Raw genomic sequence first — 14,457 nt, forward strand, 5'->3', positions numbered from 1 at the left:
GAGGAGGAGGAGGAAGAGACAGCAGCCAAAAAAAGCTGGAGACAGAGTGGAGGTGGTGGGGGAGGGGAAGGGGACCGGACAGAGATGGAGGAAGGAGGAGGAGAGAGGATGTGTGGGGGCTTGGATGAGGAGTGGGGGGAAAATTAGAGATTCCACAAGGGGTCAGTCAGGTCAGCCCGAGGAAGGACAGATGGGATGGAAAGGATAAGAATACTCAGAGTCCTGCCAGTAGAAAGGCCTGGAGGTTGGATTTAGCCTGGTATATAATACGTCAGGCAGAGGGGTCTTCTGACAGCATCAGGAATTTCCGGGAAGCTAAACTGGGATTACCCGGTCTCCCACTTCCTACCTTCTGCCTAAGAAAATCCAAGTCCATTGACAGAAGACATGGGTGACAGCAAAGGGCGAGGCCCTCAGCCTGTGGGAACCCACTCAGGACCCACCTGGTTTTCCTGAGACCACCTAAGAGTATCCCACTCTCCTCCCACACAGATCCCAGAGCTCCTCTTTCTGCTTCTTGCCCCACTTGTAGTCATTGCCCAGCCTTTGGGGTCTCATTAACTAAGTGAAAGTTCATCGGGCATTTACTTTGTGCCAGGCACTGTTCTGGGTTTCCCTCAAACCAAACTGAGCTGGCTTAGACATGCCACAGGACTTGTTCAATGTGGCAGTCAGCCCCACTCCAAAGGAACTGAAGGCAGTACTGGGAAAGGTCCTGGATGGGGCCGCTGGGGAGGTTCTGACGCAGGGTTTCATCCCAGCTCTCAGAGCAAGAATTTCTCATTTTTATTATTTGTGTCAATCCAGCCAGGACTGAAATTTGAGGGAAGCCAGAATTGGAGACTGGGACTCAGAATATAGGATTGCACTAGGCCTTGAAAACAGAAGGATTGTGGTGGCAAGGCTGGTGCATTGTGGGCACAGCCAGTCATGGGCAGAACACAGAGAGTGAAGGGAGATTGTTGAGAGATAAGGTGGGAGAGGCCACCTGGGGCCAGATGATGCAGACCCTTCAATGCCAAGTCTCTAAACCCGAGTTTTCCTAAAAGCAGTGGGGAGCCATGGGAGAGATTTGAGCAGGGTGGTGACATAGTTAACTGCATTTTAAAGGAATGCTCTGACGGCTGTGCTGAAAACAGAAGGGAGGGGGAAGAGACTGGAGATGCTAAAATTGGCAGGAACCATGGTTGCCTTAGCCAGGGGAGGTGGCAGAGGAGATGGTGAGAAATTAGTGGATTCCAGAGATGTGTAGGAAGTAGAAGGAACCATTTATTTGGCCCTGTGCTAAGTGCATAACAGTGATTATCTTGTTTAATCAGTGCAGCAACCCTATAGGTACCATGTTAAACTATTTTACATGTCCAAAGTCGTACGGGGATAAATATTAAAGGTGGGATTCAAATCCAAGCGATTGAATGCTGAAGCCCAAGCTCTTTTGCCAAAAAGGCACTAACTGGGAGGTATCCATTACATATTTGTGTGATTTAGAGTGTGTGTGCATGGGGATGTTTAAAAAATAGGTATACATCCAGATGGTTCAAAATTCAAAAGGTACATGGGGCACCTGGCTGGCTCAGTCGGATAAGCATGTGACTCTTGATCTCAGGGTCATGAGTTTGAGCCCCATGTGGGGTGTAGAGATTAAATAAACAAATACACTTTTAAAAAAATTCAAAAGGGGGTCACCTGGGTAGCTCAGTCGCTTGGACGTCTGCCTTCGACTCGGGTCATGATCCCAGGGTACTGGGATCGAATCCTACGACAGGCTCCTTGCTCAGTGGGGAACCTGCTTCTCCCTCTGCCTGCTGCTCCCCCTACCTATACTCTGTCTCTTTCTCTGACAAATAAATAAATAAAATATTTTTTAAAATATTCAGAAGGCACCGAGGGGTATAAAGTAGAAATTCTCCCTCCTTTCTAGAGGCAACCAGTGTTATCAGATATATTTTATAAATGTATAGGATGTCGTACTGATAAATTAGCACAGTGGTTAAGAATAACAGGTGCTGGGCGCCTGGGTGGCTCAGTTGGTTGAGCAACTGCCTTCGGCTCAGGTCATGATCCCAGGGTCCTGGGATCGAGTCCCACATCGGGCCCCCTCTGCTCTGCGGGGAGCCTGCTTCTCCCTCTCCCTCTGCCTGCCACTCCTCCTGCTTGTACTCTCTCTCTCTCTCTGTGTCAAATAAATAAAATCTTAAAAAAAAAAAAATAACAGGTGTTGCACCCAGACTTCCTGGTTCAAATCCTGGTTCCACTACTTACCAGCTGTGTGAGCTTAGGAAAATCCCTTCACCTCCCCACACCTTAGTTTATTCAGCTATAAGAATGTAAAATGAGGGGGCACCTCGGTGGCTCAGTTGTTAAGCGTCTGCCTTCGGCTCAGGGCGTGATCCCAGAGTTCTGGGATTGAGCCCCACGTCAGGCTCTTCTGCTAGCAGCCTGCTTCTTCCTCTCCCACTCCCCCTGCTTGTGTTCCCTCTCTCGCTGGCTGTCTCTCTCTGTCAAATAAATAAAATAAAATTAAAAAAAAAAAAGAATGTAAAATGAGGATGGTAGTAGTACCTGCTTTATAGGGTTGCTGTGAGGATTTAAATGAGTGGTACATTGAAGCTCTCCCAACAGTGCTTGACATAGAATGGCCACAATTTAAAATATTAGCCATTCTCTATATAATTATGATATAATCCTTTCCTTTTCTTTCTACACAATCCCCACACAGTTGGACATCTTGCATTTCTTACTTAATTATCTTGGTGATCATTCCAAGGCTCCATATTAATATTAATGACAGCTGCATAGCACTCCATTTGGGGGCTGTATCAGATTTTACTTAAACAGACCACAAGTAATGAGGACTTAGGGAGTGTCCACTCTTTCATATTATAAACAGCACTGCAGTTAATCATCTCAGGCATACATCTTTTAGCACATGTATGAGTCCGTCTGTCAGATAAGTTCCTATAAGTATAAATGCTGAGCCAAACAGTATATGGATTTGTTAGTTTGCTGAATTTTGCCAAATTGCCCTCTACGTAGGTTATTCCAATCTAACTTCCACTGGTAATTTATGGGAATGCTTGTTTCTGGCCAAGCTGCCAGTATTGAGCTTAAGCAAACTTTTTTATATTCACCACCCTCAAAGAAGAAAAACAGTATCTTAGTAGTTTTTATAGGCATTTCTTTTAGCATAAATGAGGTTGGACATCTGAAACTCCAACTGTATTTATCCACTGGATTTTGCAACACGGCAATCGCCATTGACCTTGCGGGCCTAGTTGTAGTAGCACGAAGGAGGGATAGTCCAATTTAAAAAGGGCTGAGGAATAAACAGGGTGTAAGGGGGTAGAGTTGGAGCAAGCAAAAATTTGACTCAAAGGAAAGAGAAATAGGGAAGATGTTTGGAGGGGGAGGGAGGGGTTTTTAAGACCTTGAACGATGTTTAAATCACCGAGACTTTGGGCACTGCCAATTACTAGCGGGGCGACCTTGTGCAAGCAGTTTCACCTCCCTTGGCACTCATCTTCCTCATCTGTAAAAACGGGGCTAATTAGTCCCCACCACCTAGGGCTGTTGTAAGGCACACAGTCAACAAACTCAGTAAAGGGCCTGGCAAAAACGTCGTACGGCAGGACCAAACGGTCCTCCTCTCCCCAGCCCTCTAGCCGCGTTTTCCGAGACACGCATCTTCCTAGGGCGCTCTAGCGGATCCAACTTTAGGGATGGAATGGCGGCTGGCGAGATTTAGGCACGGCCGGCTGAGTGCAGGCGCGCGCCGCGAGTGGGGCGGGGGCGCGAGGGGCGGAGCTGCGGCCGCCTGGGCTGTTCCGACGATCGCGCGCCGCCCCCGCCGCGCCCCGCGCCCGCCCTTGTTAGCAGGCGCCTCCCGCCCCCCGCATTGCTGATGCTGCTGCTGGCAGACATGGACGTGGTGAATCAGGTACGCGTTCCAGCACCGAGGACAGAGCCCGCCGCTGCCCGGCCTCCCCGACCGGATCGCCGCGGATCAGGCGACTCTGAGAGGTGGTGGCCAGGGTCCTGGCAGCGGACACTCGGTCCTCGGCACTGGGGCTGGGGTCTGCGGCAGGCGAGGGGGAAAGGGGGAGGTGGAGAAAAGAAGGAGCGCGCCCTTTGCCGCAGCAAGGGCCGTCCTCACTGCCGCAGCGGGGTCCGCCAGAAGCCCGGTTCCTTACCGGCGACCGTGAGGAGAGGAAGAGGGGTCTTGGGGCTAGAGTAGGGGCACCGGGGGGGGGGAGAGGAGGAAGAGTGGAAGGAAGATGGGGGTTGCTCGTAGATGAGCTAGGAAATAGAGCGACAGAAGGCGTGGGGGCGGGGGATGGGGGATGGGGGGAGGGCTGACACCTGCCCCTCCCAGAGAAGGTACCCCAGTAGATGACCACCCCTTCCCCCACAGCAGACCAAAGGGGACGATCCGACTTTGCCTCTCCAAAACCCCAGCCTCCCCTCCCCCAAGACATATCCAGTGAAGCCATGTCCCAGCCCTCCCCCACCTTAATCAGCCCAGACCCTCTCTGCCATCTCACTCTTCACCACCTCAGAACCTCACCCTCTCTAACCAGTACCAATCCCTCCCCATCCTCATCACTTCAGACCCCCCCCACCACCATCTGACTCACCTTTACCGCTGTAGACCCCTCCCCCACCCTAGCCAACCTGACTCCCTCCCTGTTATGACTCACCTTCACCACCCAAGACCCCTCCCCCACCCTAATGAACCCCAACTCCTTCCTCACTCTCTCCACCTGATCCCCTTCACCATCTGACTCACCTTTACTGTTTCAGACCTTCTCCCCTTCCCTAATTAGTCCCAACCCCATCCTCATCTTCCTAACCCCAACCCTCTGCCATCAACCTCACCACCTCCCCAGACCTCCCCTCCAGTCCTGAGCCCCGAGGGTCTTCTCTCAGAGACCCTGTGCTCACACCTTCCCTGAAGTGTCACTTTCTCCTTCTCACCCCTTCTCTCCCAACATCACTCACTCCCGGAGGTCACATGCCCTAGTCCCAGGGGTCATCGCCTGGTGGCCTTGCCCCTCACCTCCCTTTCCATCCCCAACAATCCCACCCCCTCCCCACCGTTTCTCTCCTCAGCTGGTGGCCGGGGGTCAGTTCCGGGTGGTCAAGGAGCCCCTTGGCTTCGTGAAGGTGCTGCAATGGGTGAGTGTGGTCTGGGCCATGGGGAGAGAGAAGAAGGTGGTGGGGTCTGGAAGAGTAGGGGTGGAGAGCAATGAATGGATGGGTGGGTGGGGGTGGAAGGGTATAGAAGAATTGGGATCCAGGGTGAGGTCCCAAGGGGCTCGGGCCAGAGAATAGATGGGCTGTGCTGTGACGTCATGTAAGATCAAGGGTACCCCCGTTGTGTGGTGGAAGAATGTGACGTCCTACCTCCTCCCTTGAGGTGAGAGAGGGGCAGGGGAGGTGGAGCCTGAAGCTGGTTGCTGCAGAAAAGATGCAAAGCCAGAGAAATCCAGAGACAGTGAAAGAGACAGAGAGAATGAGAGACAGGGAACGATGGAGACAGAGATGAAAATACTGAGAAGAAAAGATAGAGAGATGAGAGAGAGTGGAGACAAGCAGAAAGAGACAAAGAAAAAGGGAGACAGAGATGCACAGAGAAGAGAGATGCCAAGAGGAACAGACACAGGAAGAGTGGCAGAAAAAAAATGGGATGGGGGAGAGACAGAAACAGAGAAAGAGAGATACTCAGAGGAGAGAGGAAAGGAGAAACTGATACACAGAGAAAAAGAGATGCACAAGGGAGACAGAGAGAGCATGATAAAGAGACCAAGTCAGAGACAGAGCAGGGAGAGAGAGACAAACAGACCAAGGACGGAAACACACATAGGGAGAGACATACATTTATACGGATGGAGCCAGAGAAAAAAGAGACAGAAAGAGACCTACATCGATATTAGAGTCAGAGGCAAAGAGCAAAAGAGAGATACAGAGACAAAGAGACATCTGAGAAAGACAGAGAAACAGATACCAAGAGAATAGAGACACGGAGAACAGAGACAAGCAGAAATACAAAGAGAGACAGAGAAATAAAGAGACTGAGACAGAAGAGAGAACGAGGGGGGTCAGAGCACTGAGAGATAGAGACTGAGAGAGACACTGAGAGAGAGACTGGAAGAGACAGCCACACCCCTGTAATCAGCTTGTCCTTGGAGCCGATGAGCCCTGATTAGGGGGTGGGGGTGGGGACTGGTCCATCTGCTGCTGCTTGTGCTGGGCCCTGATCTGTCCAGAGGAGGGCATCCCATCCCACGTGTACACAGGCTCACCATGACCATCCCCATCCCTGCTGCCCAAGGTCTTTGCCATCTTCGCCTTTGCCACATGCGGCAGTTACACCGGGGAGCTCCGGCTGAGCGTGGAGTGTGCCAACAAATCAGAGAGTGACCTCAGCATCGAGGTTGAATTCGAGTACCCCTTCAGGTGCGCCCCCCACCCCAACCCACCCCGGGGATCCCAAGAGAGAGGGTGGGGTGGGCTAGGACTGGCCAACACGACCTCCCCAGTGGCTCCTGTTCAGCCCCCACCTCAGGAGACCACACTGGCTCAGGTCACTGCGCATGCACCAAGCACCTACCTTGTGCCTGGCACTGCTCTGGACATCTAGGACATCTGGTGAGCAAGACAGGCATAGGCTGTTGCCCTCTGGCTGTGTTCTAGTGAATGGGGAGGGGCAGGAGACCGGCAGTAAACAAGATTCAAAAGTAGAAGTATATATGGATAAATAGCCTTAAAACACTAGTTGCTCAATTAATATCAGCCAATATTATTTAATTCCCATTCACTCATTCTGTTATACATTTTTTTTTGGAGAACCTATTGTATGCCAGTTTCTACTCAAAGTGCTGGGGACATAACGGAAAGACAAAAACCCAGACCAAGCTCCCTATCCTCATGGAGCCAACATTTTAACAAATAAATTAATAAAAAGGATGATTGTAGACTGGGAGAAATTCAAAGTGGAGATCCTCATGCAGGGTTTTATCACAGAGAATCAGGAGGGGGTCTGATTAGCTGTAGGGAATGATTAAACCCAGTCAGGCAATTCTGATATTTACTGAGCTCATACTGTGTGCCAGGTGCTAGGAACATGAGGATGAGCACAAGCAGGCAAGGTCACTGCCCTCACCATGATGCTTCCCTCCTGGGGAGGGGGGAGACAGAGACCCACAGACACAATTTCAGTAGAGGCTGCTGAGGCTCCCCCACTACTCGGATAAACCACATAACTGTTCCGGGTCTCAAGTTCCTCATCTGCAAAAGGGGATAATAATACCCCTTACCAGGTTATGATGAATAGTAACGGAGCTAATACTTGTAAAGAGCTTAGCACAGTGCTGGGCACATAATAAGCGCTCCTCAAGGGCTTGTTAAAATAAAGAAAATAAATAAGTTGAAGCGACTCAGGAAAGAGGTTAGGGACTGAGTTGGAAATTGGGCACTTCTGAGCACTAAGGATAAATGTAAGCTCAGGGGATCACCCAGGGTAAGAGGGAAGAATGGAGAGAGGAAAATCCAGGACAGACCCTGAGCAATGGTTGAAAGAAAAAGAGGCACCGGGGAGGCGTGGCCTGAGGGGCAGTGAGGAGCAGGGATCCACTGGTTCACAGAAGCCAGGGAACAGAGTTTGGGGGAGGAAGAGGACCTAGCAGCATGGAATACTGCTGGGAGTCCTTTGGGAATCCAGAAGGCCACAGAAACATGTGGACTCCCCAGTAGCTCCCTCACCTAGGACCTCCAGTCCTGAAGATCTGCCTTTTACCCACAAGTCTCCTGGGGGAAAAAGTCTTTGCCATGGTCCCCCTGACTGACCCCCCACTGCCCTGATAACCCCCATGGGGCCCCCATTTCCCATAAGACACCCCCTTCTCCCAACCCAGCCTACTAGGAGCCCAGAAACTTACCCAGATTCAACTCTTAGCTCTGTCATTTATACAACCTTGGGCAATTCAACACAACCTTGCTGAGCCTCTGTTCATCTGCAAAATGGGTATACTAACACCTGCTTTACAGAATTGAGGGGGAGGGTCATTAAGTGAAGCAATTATCTAAAGTGCCTTGAAGGTGATCAATAAGTATAAGCCCCTTCCCTCAGGACCTTTGCTACACAACGGGACTAGCACCATTTGCTCAGTCTCAGGATCCTGCCCCCCCCCCCAGTCTGAGGCCAGACCTCTGGGGACCCCACCCCAGACCTTCTCCCTACACACATTTTCTCCCTATGACCTCCATTACACCGCAGGAAAGGCCTTAGTCCCAGGACACCTTCCCAATCTGCACCTCCCCACCTCACATACGTACATACATTCTGCATATTCCAGGATCCCTTCTACCCTCCTGTCTTCTGTTTTGTAGTCTCTGTGCTCTCCTCTGCTATGCAAACGTTTCTTTTCTCTTGGGGACCTGAAGTGGGTAGGGAGAAGAGTCAATATGATGTAGGGGAAAACAGGGTTCAGATCCCAATTGTGCCATTCTCTCCCCAGCTGTGTGACTTCTGGCAAGTTAATGCACTTCTCTGAGCCTCTGTACATTTCATTTGATGAACATCTGCTGAGAACCTACTATGTGGCAGCACTGTTCTAGGTCCTAGGGATACAGCAGTGAACACAACAGGAAAAAGCCCAGCCCTCCTTTAATTATGGGAAAAATCCAGGAAAAAAGTAAAACACATAACATGACAGATGTGTGAGGTATCACTGTTACAGAGAAAAACGGAGCTGGGAAGGGAGCTAAGGAGTACTGGGAGGGAATGGTTCCATTTGATTTTAATAGTGAGATCAGAGAAGGCCTCACTGAGGTGACAGTTGAGCAAAACTTGAAGGACATGAAGGGAGTAATATCGAGGAGAAGGGCATTCCAGTGCAAAGATCCTGGGGTAAGAGGGTGCCTGGTATGTTCTACAAATAACCAAGAGATCAAAGTGCCTGGGTTGGAGTAAGGGTTGAATAAGACCTACTTCACCGGAATGCTGTAAACAATCAGTAAAATGTGACTGGTATACAGTAGGTGCTCTGTGAATGGTTATTTCCTCCTCTTTCTTCCTGGAACTTTGTCAGAGTCTGGGGAACCCATGACTGGGCAGGGTGCATGGCAGTGTTCTTAGGGCCTGGACCACACCTGCCATGTCTCTCCACAGGCTGCACCAAGTGTACTTTGATGCACCCACCTGCCGAGGGGACACTGAGAAAATCTTCCTGGTGGGGGACTACTCTTCATCGGCCGAATTCTTTGTCACCGTGGCTGTGTTTGCCTTTCTGTACTCCATGGGGGCTCTGGCCACCTACATCTTCCTGCAGAATAAGTACCGAGAGAACAACAAAGGACCCATGATGGTGAGCCCCCCACAGCCACTCAAGTGCAGGGCCCCAGGGGACATGGAGCCTCAGGGACACGGCCATGTTCATAGGCCACTACCAAACCATAGACAGCCCCACATGCCAGCAGTCACCATAACAGCCACAGATGTTACTGCTGCCGCTGCTGTGAGCATCAAAGAAACCGAATCATAGAATGACAGGGACACACTCAGAGCCCACACAGAATCCCAGACAGGCCTACCCCTGGAAATCAGCCACCTCGCACACAACCACACAGTCTAGATCAAAGAAAGGTGCACAGAGGTTCACTGTGACAGTCATGCTTGTCATCATGCCACCCAGACACATTGATTCCTACACAGCTGTACTCATACACCCTCAACCCAGACACAAAATGACATAAATTCCCACATTCAGATAAAAGTAGAAAGACACGCTACTTTCCACAGATTCGGAAACCATCCCACAAAATCCCACACGCACACCCACACATCACAATTACACGCCCACATCCTCTGTCACACACACACACACACACACACACACGCCCGAGCTAGGAATGCTCATCTTCAAGTGAGTATTGGGGGCTTCAGAGCTGAAAAGGCAGGGGGAGACAGGGCTTTTCTGCGGGACCTCCCCCCTCCCAAGAAAGCCTGTGATCTGAGGAGGCCCCGTGGCATGACATGAAGCAGTCTGCTCACAGTGCCTTCTGCCTCTCCCCTGCCTGTCCTAGGACTTCCTGGCCACGGCAGTGTTCGCCTTCATGTGGCTGGTTAGCTCATCAGCATGGGCCAAGGGGCTGTCAGACGTGAAGATGGCCACTGACCCAGACAACATTATCAAAGGGATGTCTGTCTGCCACCAGACAGGGAATACGTGCAAGGAGCTGAGGGACCCTGTGACCTCTGGCCTCAACACTTCAGTGGTAAGCCCTGGGAAGGTAGCTGGGCCGGTGGGCCAGTTGGGGAGGGAGGCTGGGAAACTCACAGTCTGGCACGGGGAGTGGTGGAGAGAATGAGAGGAGAATTCAAAGGAGATCCAAGAGGGCTCCCTAGAGGAGGTATGCCAACAACAGTGCCTTGAAGGATGAGATAGCAATCATAACCTCTGCAATACCACAAATAGTACCCAGGAGGGGAATATGAGACTTTCTTTCCGATTAGGTTTGGGACATCTGGATCCCAGGCCCGGCTTAGTCGTGTAGAATCTCTGGCAACTCAGTACCGTCTTGGGACCTCAGTGTCCTTATACAGTATGCAAAGTGAAAGAATAACTTGAAATGTTTCCCACTTGGACTCCCCCTACTGGCCCGAGTCAAACTGTCTGAGCTTCACTCGCAGCTCTGCCACCTGCAACTCTGGGACCTCAAACTAGTTACTCCGCCTCTCAGCCTCAGTCCTGCTCCAAAGTTGAGTATTCAGTGAACTAGCAACATACAAAGTGCTTAGAGAAGGGCCTGGCATGTGCTAAGCTGTAATACAAGTGTTACAGATACTAAGATAACCACTTTTTTTTCTGTCACTTGCTGGGTATGAGGCTTTGAGCATCTTAACCTCTCTGGGCCTCAGTTTCCTCAACTGTAAAGAGGAGATATTACTTCCTGTCCCAAAATCCAATTATATTGTATATATTTAAACTCTATATAATTTGTTTTAATATAAAAGCATATATTTATATACTTTGTATATGCGTATATACATATGTGTATATATGTATCTATTAATAGTATATCTACATACTTAATAAAAATTTCTGCTTAACATTTTACTCTATTACAAATTTATATTCTATTTTATACATGTATAATTGTGTGTATGTAATAGTGATAGATGTCAATATCCCCGATAGTCTAAATTCTAACACGTCCCATGCCCCTTACCCCAGGTCACTTTTCTGCACATTTGCGTTCATGCGCCAGGACTCCAGAGGGTCTGGGTTTTAGAAACCACCACCCTTCGGGAGGCCAAGGATCTATGCTCGGCGCGTGCGGCCTCGACGTCCCCCGGGGCCAACTCAGTGGGTGCACGACGACAGCCAGGCTTTGTCTCCCCACAGGTGTTCGGCTTCCTGAACCTGGTGCTCTGGGTCGGCAACCTGTGGTTCGTGTTCAAGGAGACAGGCTGGGCTGCCCCATTCATGCGCGCACCTCCCGGCGCCCCCGAGAAGCAACCAGCGCCCGGGGACGCCTATGGCGAGGCGGGCTACGGGCAGGGCCCCGGCGGGTACGGGCCCCAGGACTCCTACGGGCCCCAGGGCGGCTACCAACCCGACTACGGGCAGCCCGCCGGCGGCGGAGGCGGCGGCTACGGGCCTCAGGGAGACTACGGACAGCAAGGCTACGGCCCTCAGGGTGCGCCCACCTCCTTCTCCAATCAGATGTAGTCTGGTGAGTGACGGACGGGCGGCACTGCCAAGGAGGATACAGGAAGGGAGACGGGCGGGTCAGTAAACCAATAAGAGTCAAAAGTAAATGGTACGTCGGCACAGGGTGGGTTTGAAGGAGCCAATAGAGAGGCGGAGGTACAAGCGAAGAACGAAAAGCTAGCCAATAAATGGAGAGCAAGAGGGTGGTGCTTGAAGATGGGCAGAATGAAAAGCCAATGGGAGAGAAGTAGAAGTGCCCCTCCCTGAGGAAAGGGAGGGGAGAGAAAAGCGGGCAGAGCAACCAATGAAAGAAGGGAATGGCAAGGGGACTTGGCGTAGTGCACGAATCCACGGAGGGAAGTGGAGGTGGGCCTCAGAAGTGATTGATAAGCCAATATGTTCTAATAAGGCCAATAGATGGTGAGGGTAAAGGGGCTTGGGTCATGAAGGTCAGACAAGCTCACCAGTCCCGGAGGAGGTGACAGATCTGCCATCTCTCCCTAAGCCCTCTAGTGAGGGAGGTGGTGTGGAATTTCACGGAAGAAAAAGGGAGCGGTCCTTCTTGCCGGGCCTGAAAAGAGAGGTGTGATTTCCTCGCCTATGAGGGAGGGAATTGGGAAGGGGCAGGGGGATGGCAACACGTGGGTGGAGGTGGCTTCTGGCACTTGGCCAGGGTGGAAAGGGCAGGGAGGAGTTTATTAGGTTTCTTACATCCAGTTCATCAAAAACTCAACTGTTAACTCTACCTTCAAAATATATCCATAGTCTTCCCATCTCACTGTCCTCTCCCCTGGACATCTTCACAGCTTTCTACCTGCATTCCCATTCTGTTCTACCCACAGCAGTGGGAGGGATCCTGTTAAATCCTAAATCAGGATATGGCCCTCCTGTGCTCAGAGCTCCACCTGGGCTCCCAGCTCACTTACCTTAAAAGCCAAAGCCTTCAACAAGCATGACACCAAGCGTCACCCGTCCCTTCTCTGACCTCCCACCTCCTCCCACTCCCCACCCCGAACCGTGTTCCAGACACATGCCAAATTCAGGGCCTTGGTACTTGCTTTCCCCCTGGAGTTTTGCACCCACACACACTGAGAACCTTACCTGGCCAGCTTCTTACAAATCCCCTTTCTTATCTCTCTTATAGTACCCTGTGCTTTCTTACCACAGTCTGTAATTGTTAGTTTATATGTTCATTGACTATCTCTTCCACTAAACTGCAGGACGTGACCATGACTTACTCATGCTGTATACACATCACTTAGAGCCCTACTAATGTTAAGAAACATTTATTGAGGAAAAAATAGAAATGACATGAGACATTTCACTCTCATTTTATGCTTCTCTGCTCAAAAATCTTCCCGTGACTTACACCTCATCCAGAGTCAAAGCTGATGTCCTCACAACCCAGTCCACAAGGCCCTTTATGACCCCATTACCAACTTCTCTGACATCCCCTCCTACCACTGTCCCTTGCTCACTCCGCTCGAACCCCACTGACCTTCTTGCTGTTCCTCAAACACACTAAACATGGCTCTACCCCAGGGCCTTTGCACTGGCTCTTCTCCCTGCCTGGAATGTTCTTCATCCCAGTTATCTTCATGGCTCATTCCCTCACCTCCTTAACTCTTTATTCCAATATTGCTTCTTAAATGAGGTCTTCTCTGACTACCCTACTTACCACAGCAACATTTCTTTCCCTACTGGCACTCCTAATTCCCCTCACCCTGGTCTGCCTTTTGTTTTTACATTGCACCTACTATCTGATGTCAGACTAGATAACTCACTTACACATTTTTGTTATTATTTGAAGTCTGTCTCCTCTGCCGCAATGCAAGCACCACAAAGATAAGGAGCTTTGTTTTGCCCAATACAGTTTATCACCCATGGCTAGAACAGTACATGTTAATGGATATTTTTGGGTTGGGGGAGGAGGGACCATAATGTCTTTGGTACTTAACCTAGTGGGCACAAGGTATATCTTCCCAAAAGGGGTAGCTGGGATGAAGCTGACCCGAGGACTATGAGTGAAGAAGGAAGGAAGAAAAGGCATGGCAGGCAGAGGATAAAGCCAAGGTGGAGGCATAGCAACCCAGCCCCCCTCCCTAAGGGCACAGCCTATATCTGGACCCCCCTCTCCTTTCTGTGTCTTTTGTCTCCACAGGTCAGTGCAGCCCGGGAGGACCCCATGGGCGGGCAAGAGCTCAGAAGCCCTGCCCCCCTTTCTACCCCTACACCCCAGGTCTCCGCCCCTCAAGCCAGGAGACTCTAACTCTCTTTGCTGTTTATATATATATATATTATATATAAATATCTATTTATCTGTCTGAGCCCTGCCCCCACTCCACACCCCTCATGCATTAGGGGCCTGACCTTGAGTGGGCCCCTCTCCTCCCACCCCTTCCTTTGCATCCCTTGGCCCCTCTCTGTTCCCTGGCCCTGTGCCCTGAGGTTGGGGGACTCTGAAAGGGGGACAGGGAAAAGACAGGTCTCAGCTATGTGGGGAGGGTCGGTGTGACTTCAGACTCTCTCCCCTCTCTCCCTTCCCTTCTCCCAACTGGCCTTGATTCCTCCAGCAATGCCTGAACAGGGGCCATTAGGGGAAATTCAACCCTGAGAGCGGAGAAAGGCAGATTGGGGGATTTGACCCAAGGTGGAGTTGGAGAGGCGCTCTGGGGTGAAGAGGACTAGTAAGCAAGGGGTTTGGGTTTCAGACATACTGGATCTAGAGTCTAAGGAAGAGGGG

The 14,457-nt window shown here is 50.8% G+C and overlaps 1 protein-coding gene across 1 annotated transcript; it reads left to right on the forward strand.

Moving 5' to 3' along the window:
• Positions 1–3,897: 3,897 nt before the first annotated feature.
• On the forward strand, positions 3,898–14,435 carry LOC103667706 (synaptophysin). Its single transcript, XM_040631653.1, has 7 exons — positions 3,898–3,937; positions 5,110–5,175; positions 6,332–6,456; positions 9,170–9,365; positions 10,084–10,275; positions 11,406–11,736; positions 13,876–14,435. The coding sequence occupies exons 1-6, from the start codon at positions 3,902–3,904 to the stop codon at positions 11,730–11,732; spliced, it is 942 nt and encodes a 313-aa protein (XP_040487587.1). The 5' UTR covers positions 3,898–3,901; the 3' UTR covers positions 11,733–11,736; positions 13,876–14,435.
• The last annotated feature ends 22 nt before the right edge of the window (positions 14,436–14,457 follow it).

This window comes from Ursus maritimus, assembly GCF_017311325.1.
Source record: "Ursus maritimus isolate PB19 chromosome X unlocalized genomic scaffold, ASM1731132v1 scaffold_X1, whole genome shotgun sequence".
Taxonomy (NCBI): domain Eukaryota; kingdom Metazoa; phylum Chordata; class Mammalia; order Carnivora; family Ursidae; genus Ursus; species Ursus maritimus.

What these genes read in the sequence shown, in the direction of transcription:
- LOC103667706 (XM_040631653.1), top strand. Translation starts at nt 3,902, where the DNA reads ATGCTGCTGCTGGCAGACATGGACGTGGTGAATCAG. An exon ending in GAATTCGAGTACCCCTTCAG is followed by an intron (nt 6,457 to 9,169) that starts GTGCGCCCCCCA and finishes GTCTCTCCACAG; the next exon opens with GCTGCACCAAGTGTACTTTG. An exon ending in ACAACAAAGGACCCATGATG is followed by an intron (nt 9,366 to 10,083) that starts GTGAGCCCCCCA and finishes TGCCTGTCCTAG; the next exon opens with GACTTCCTGGCCACGGCAGT.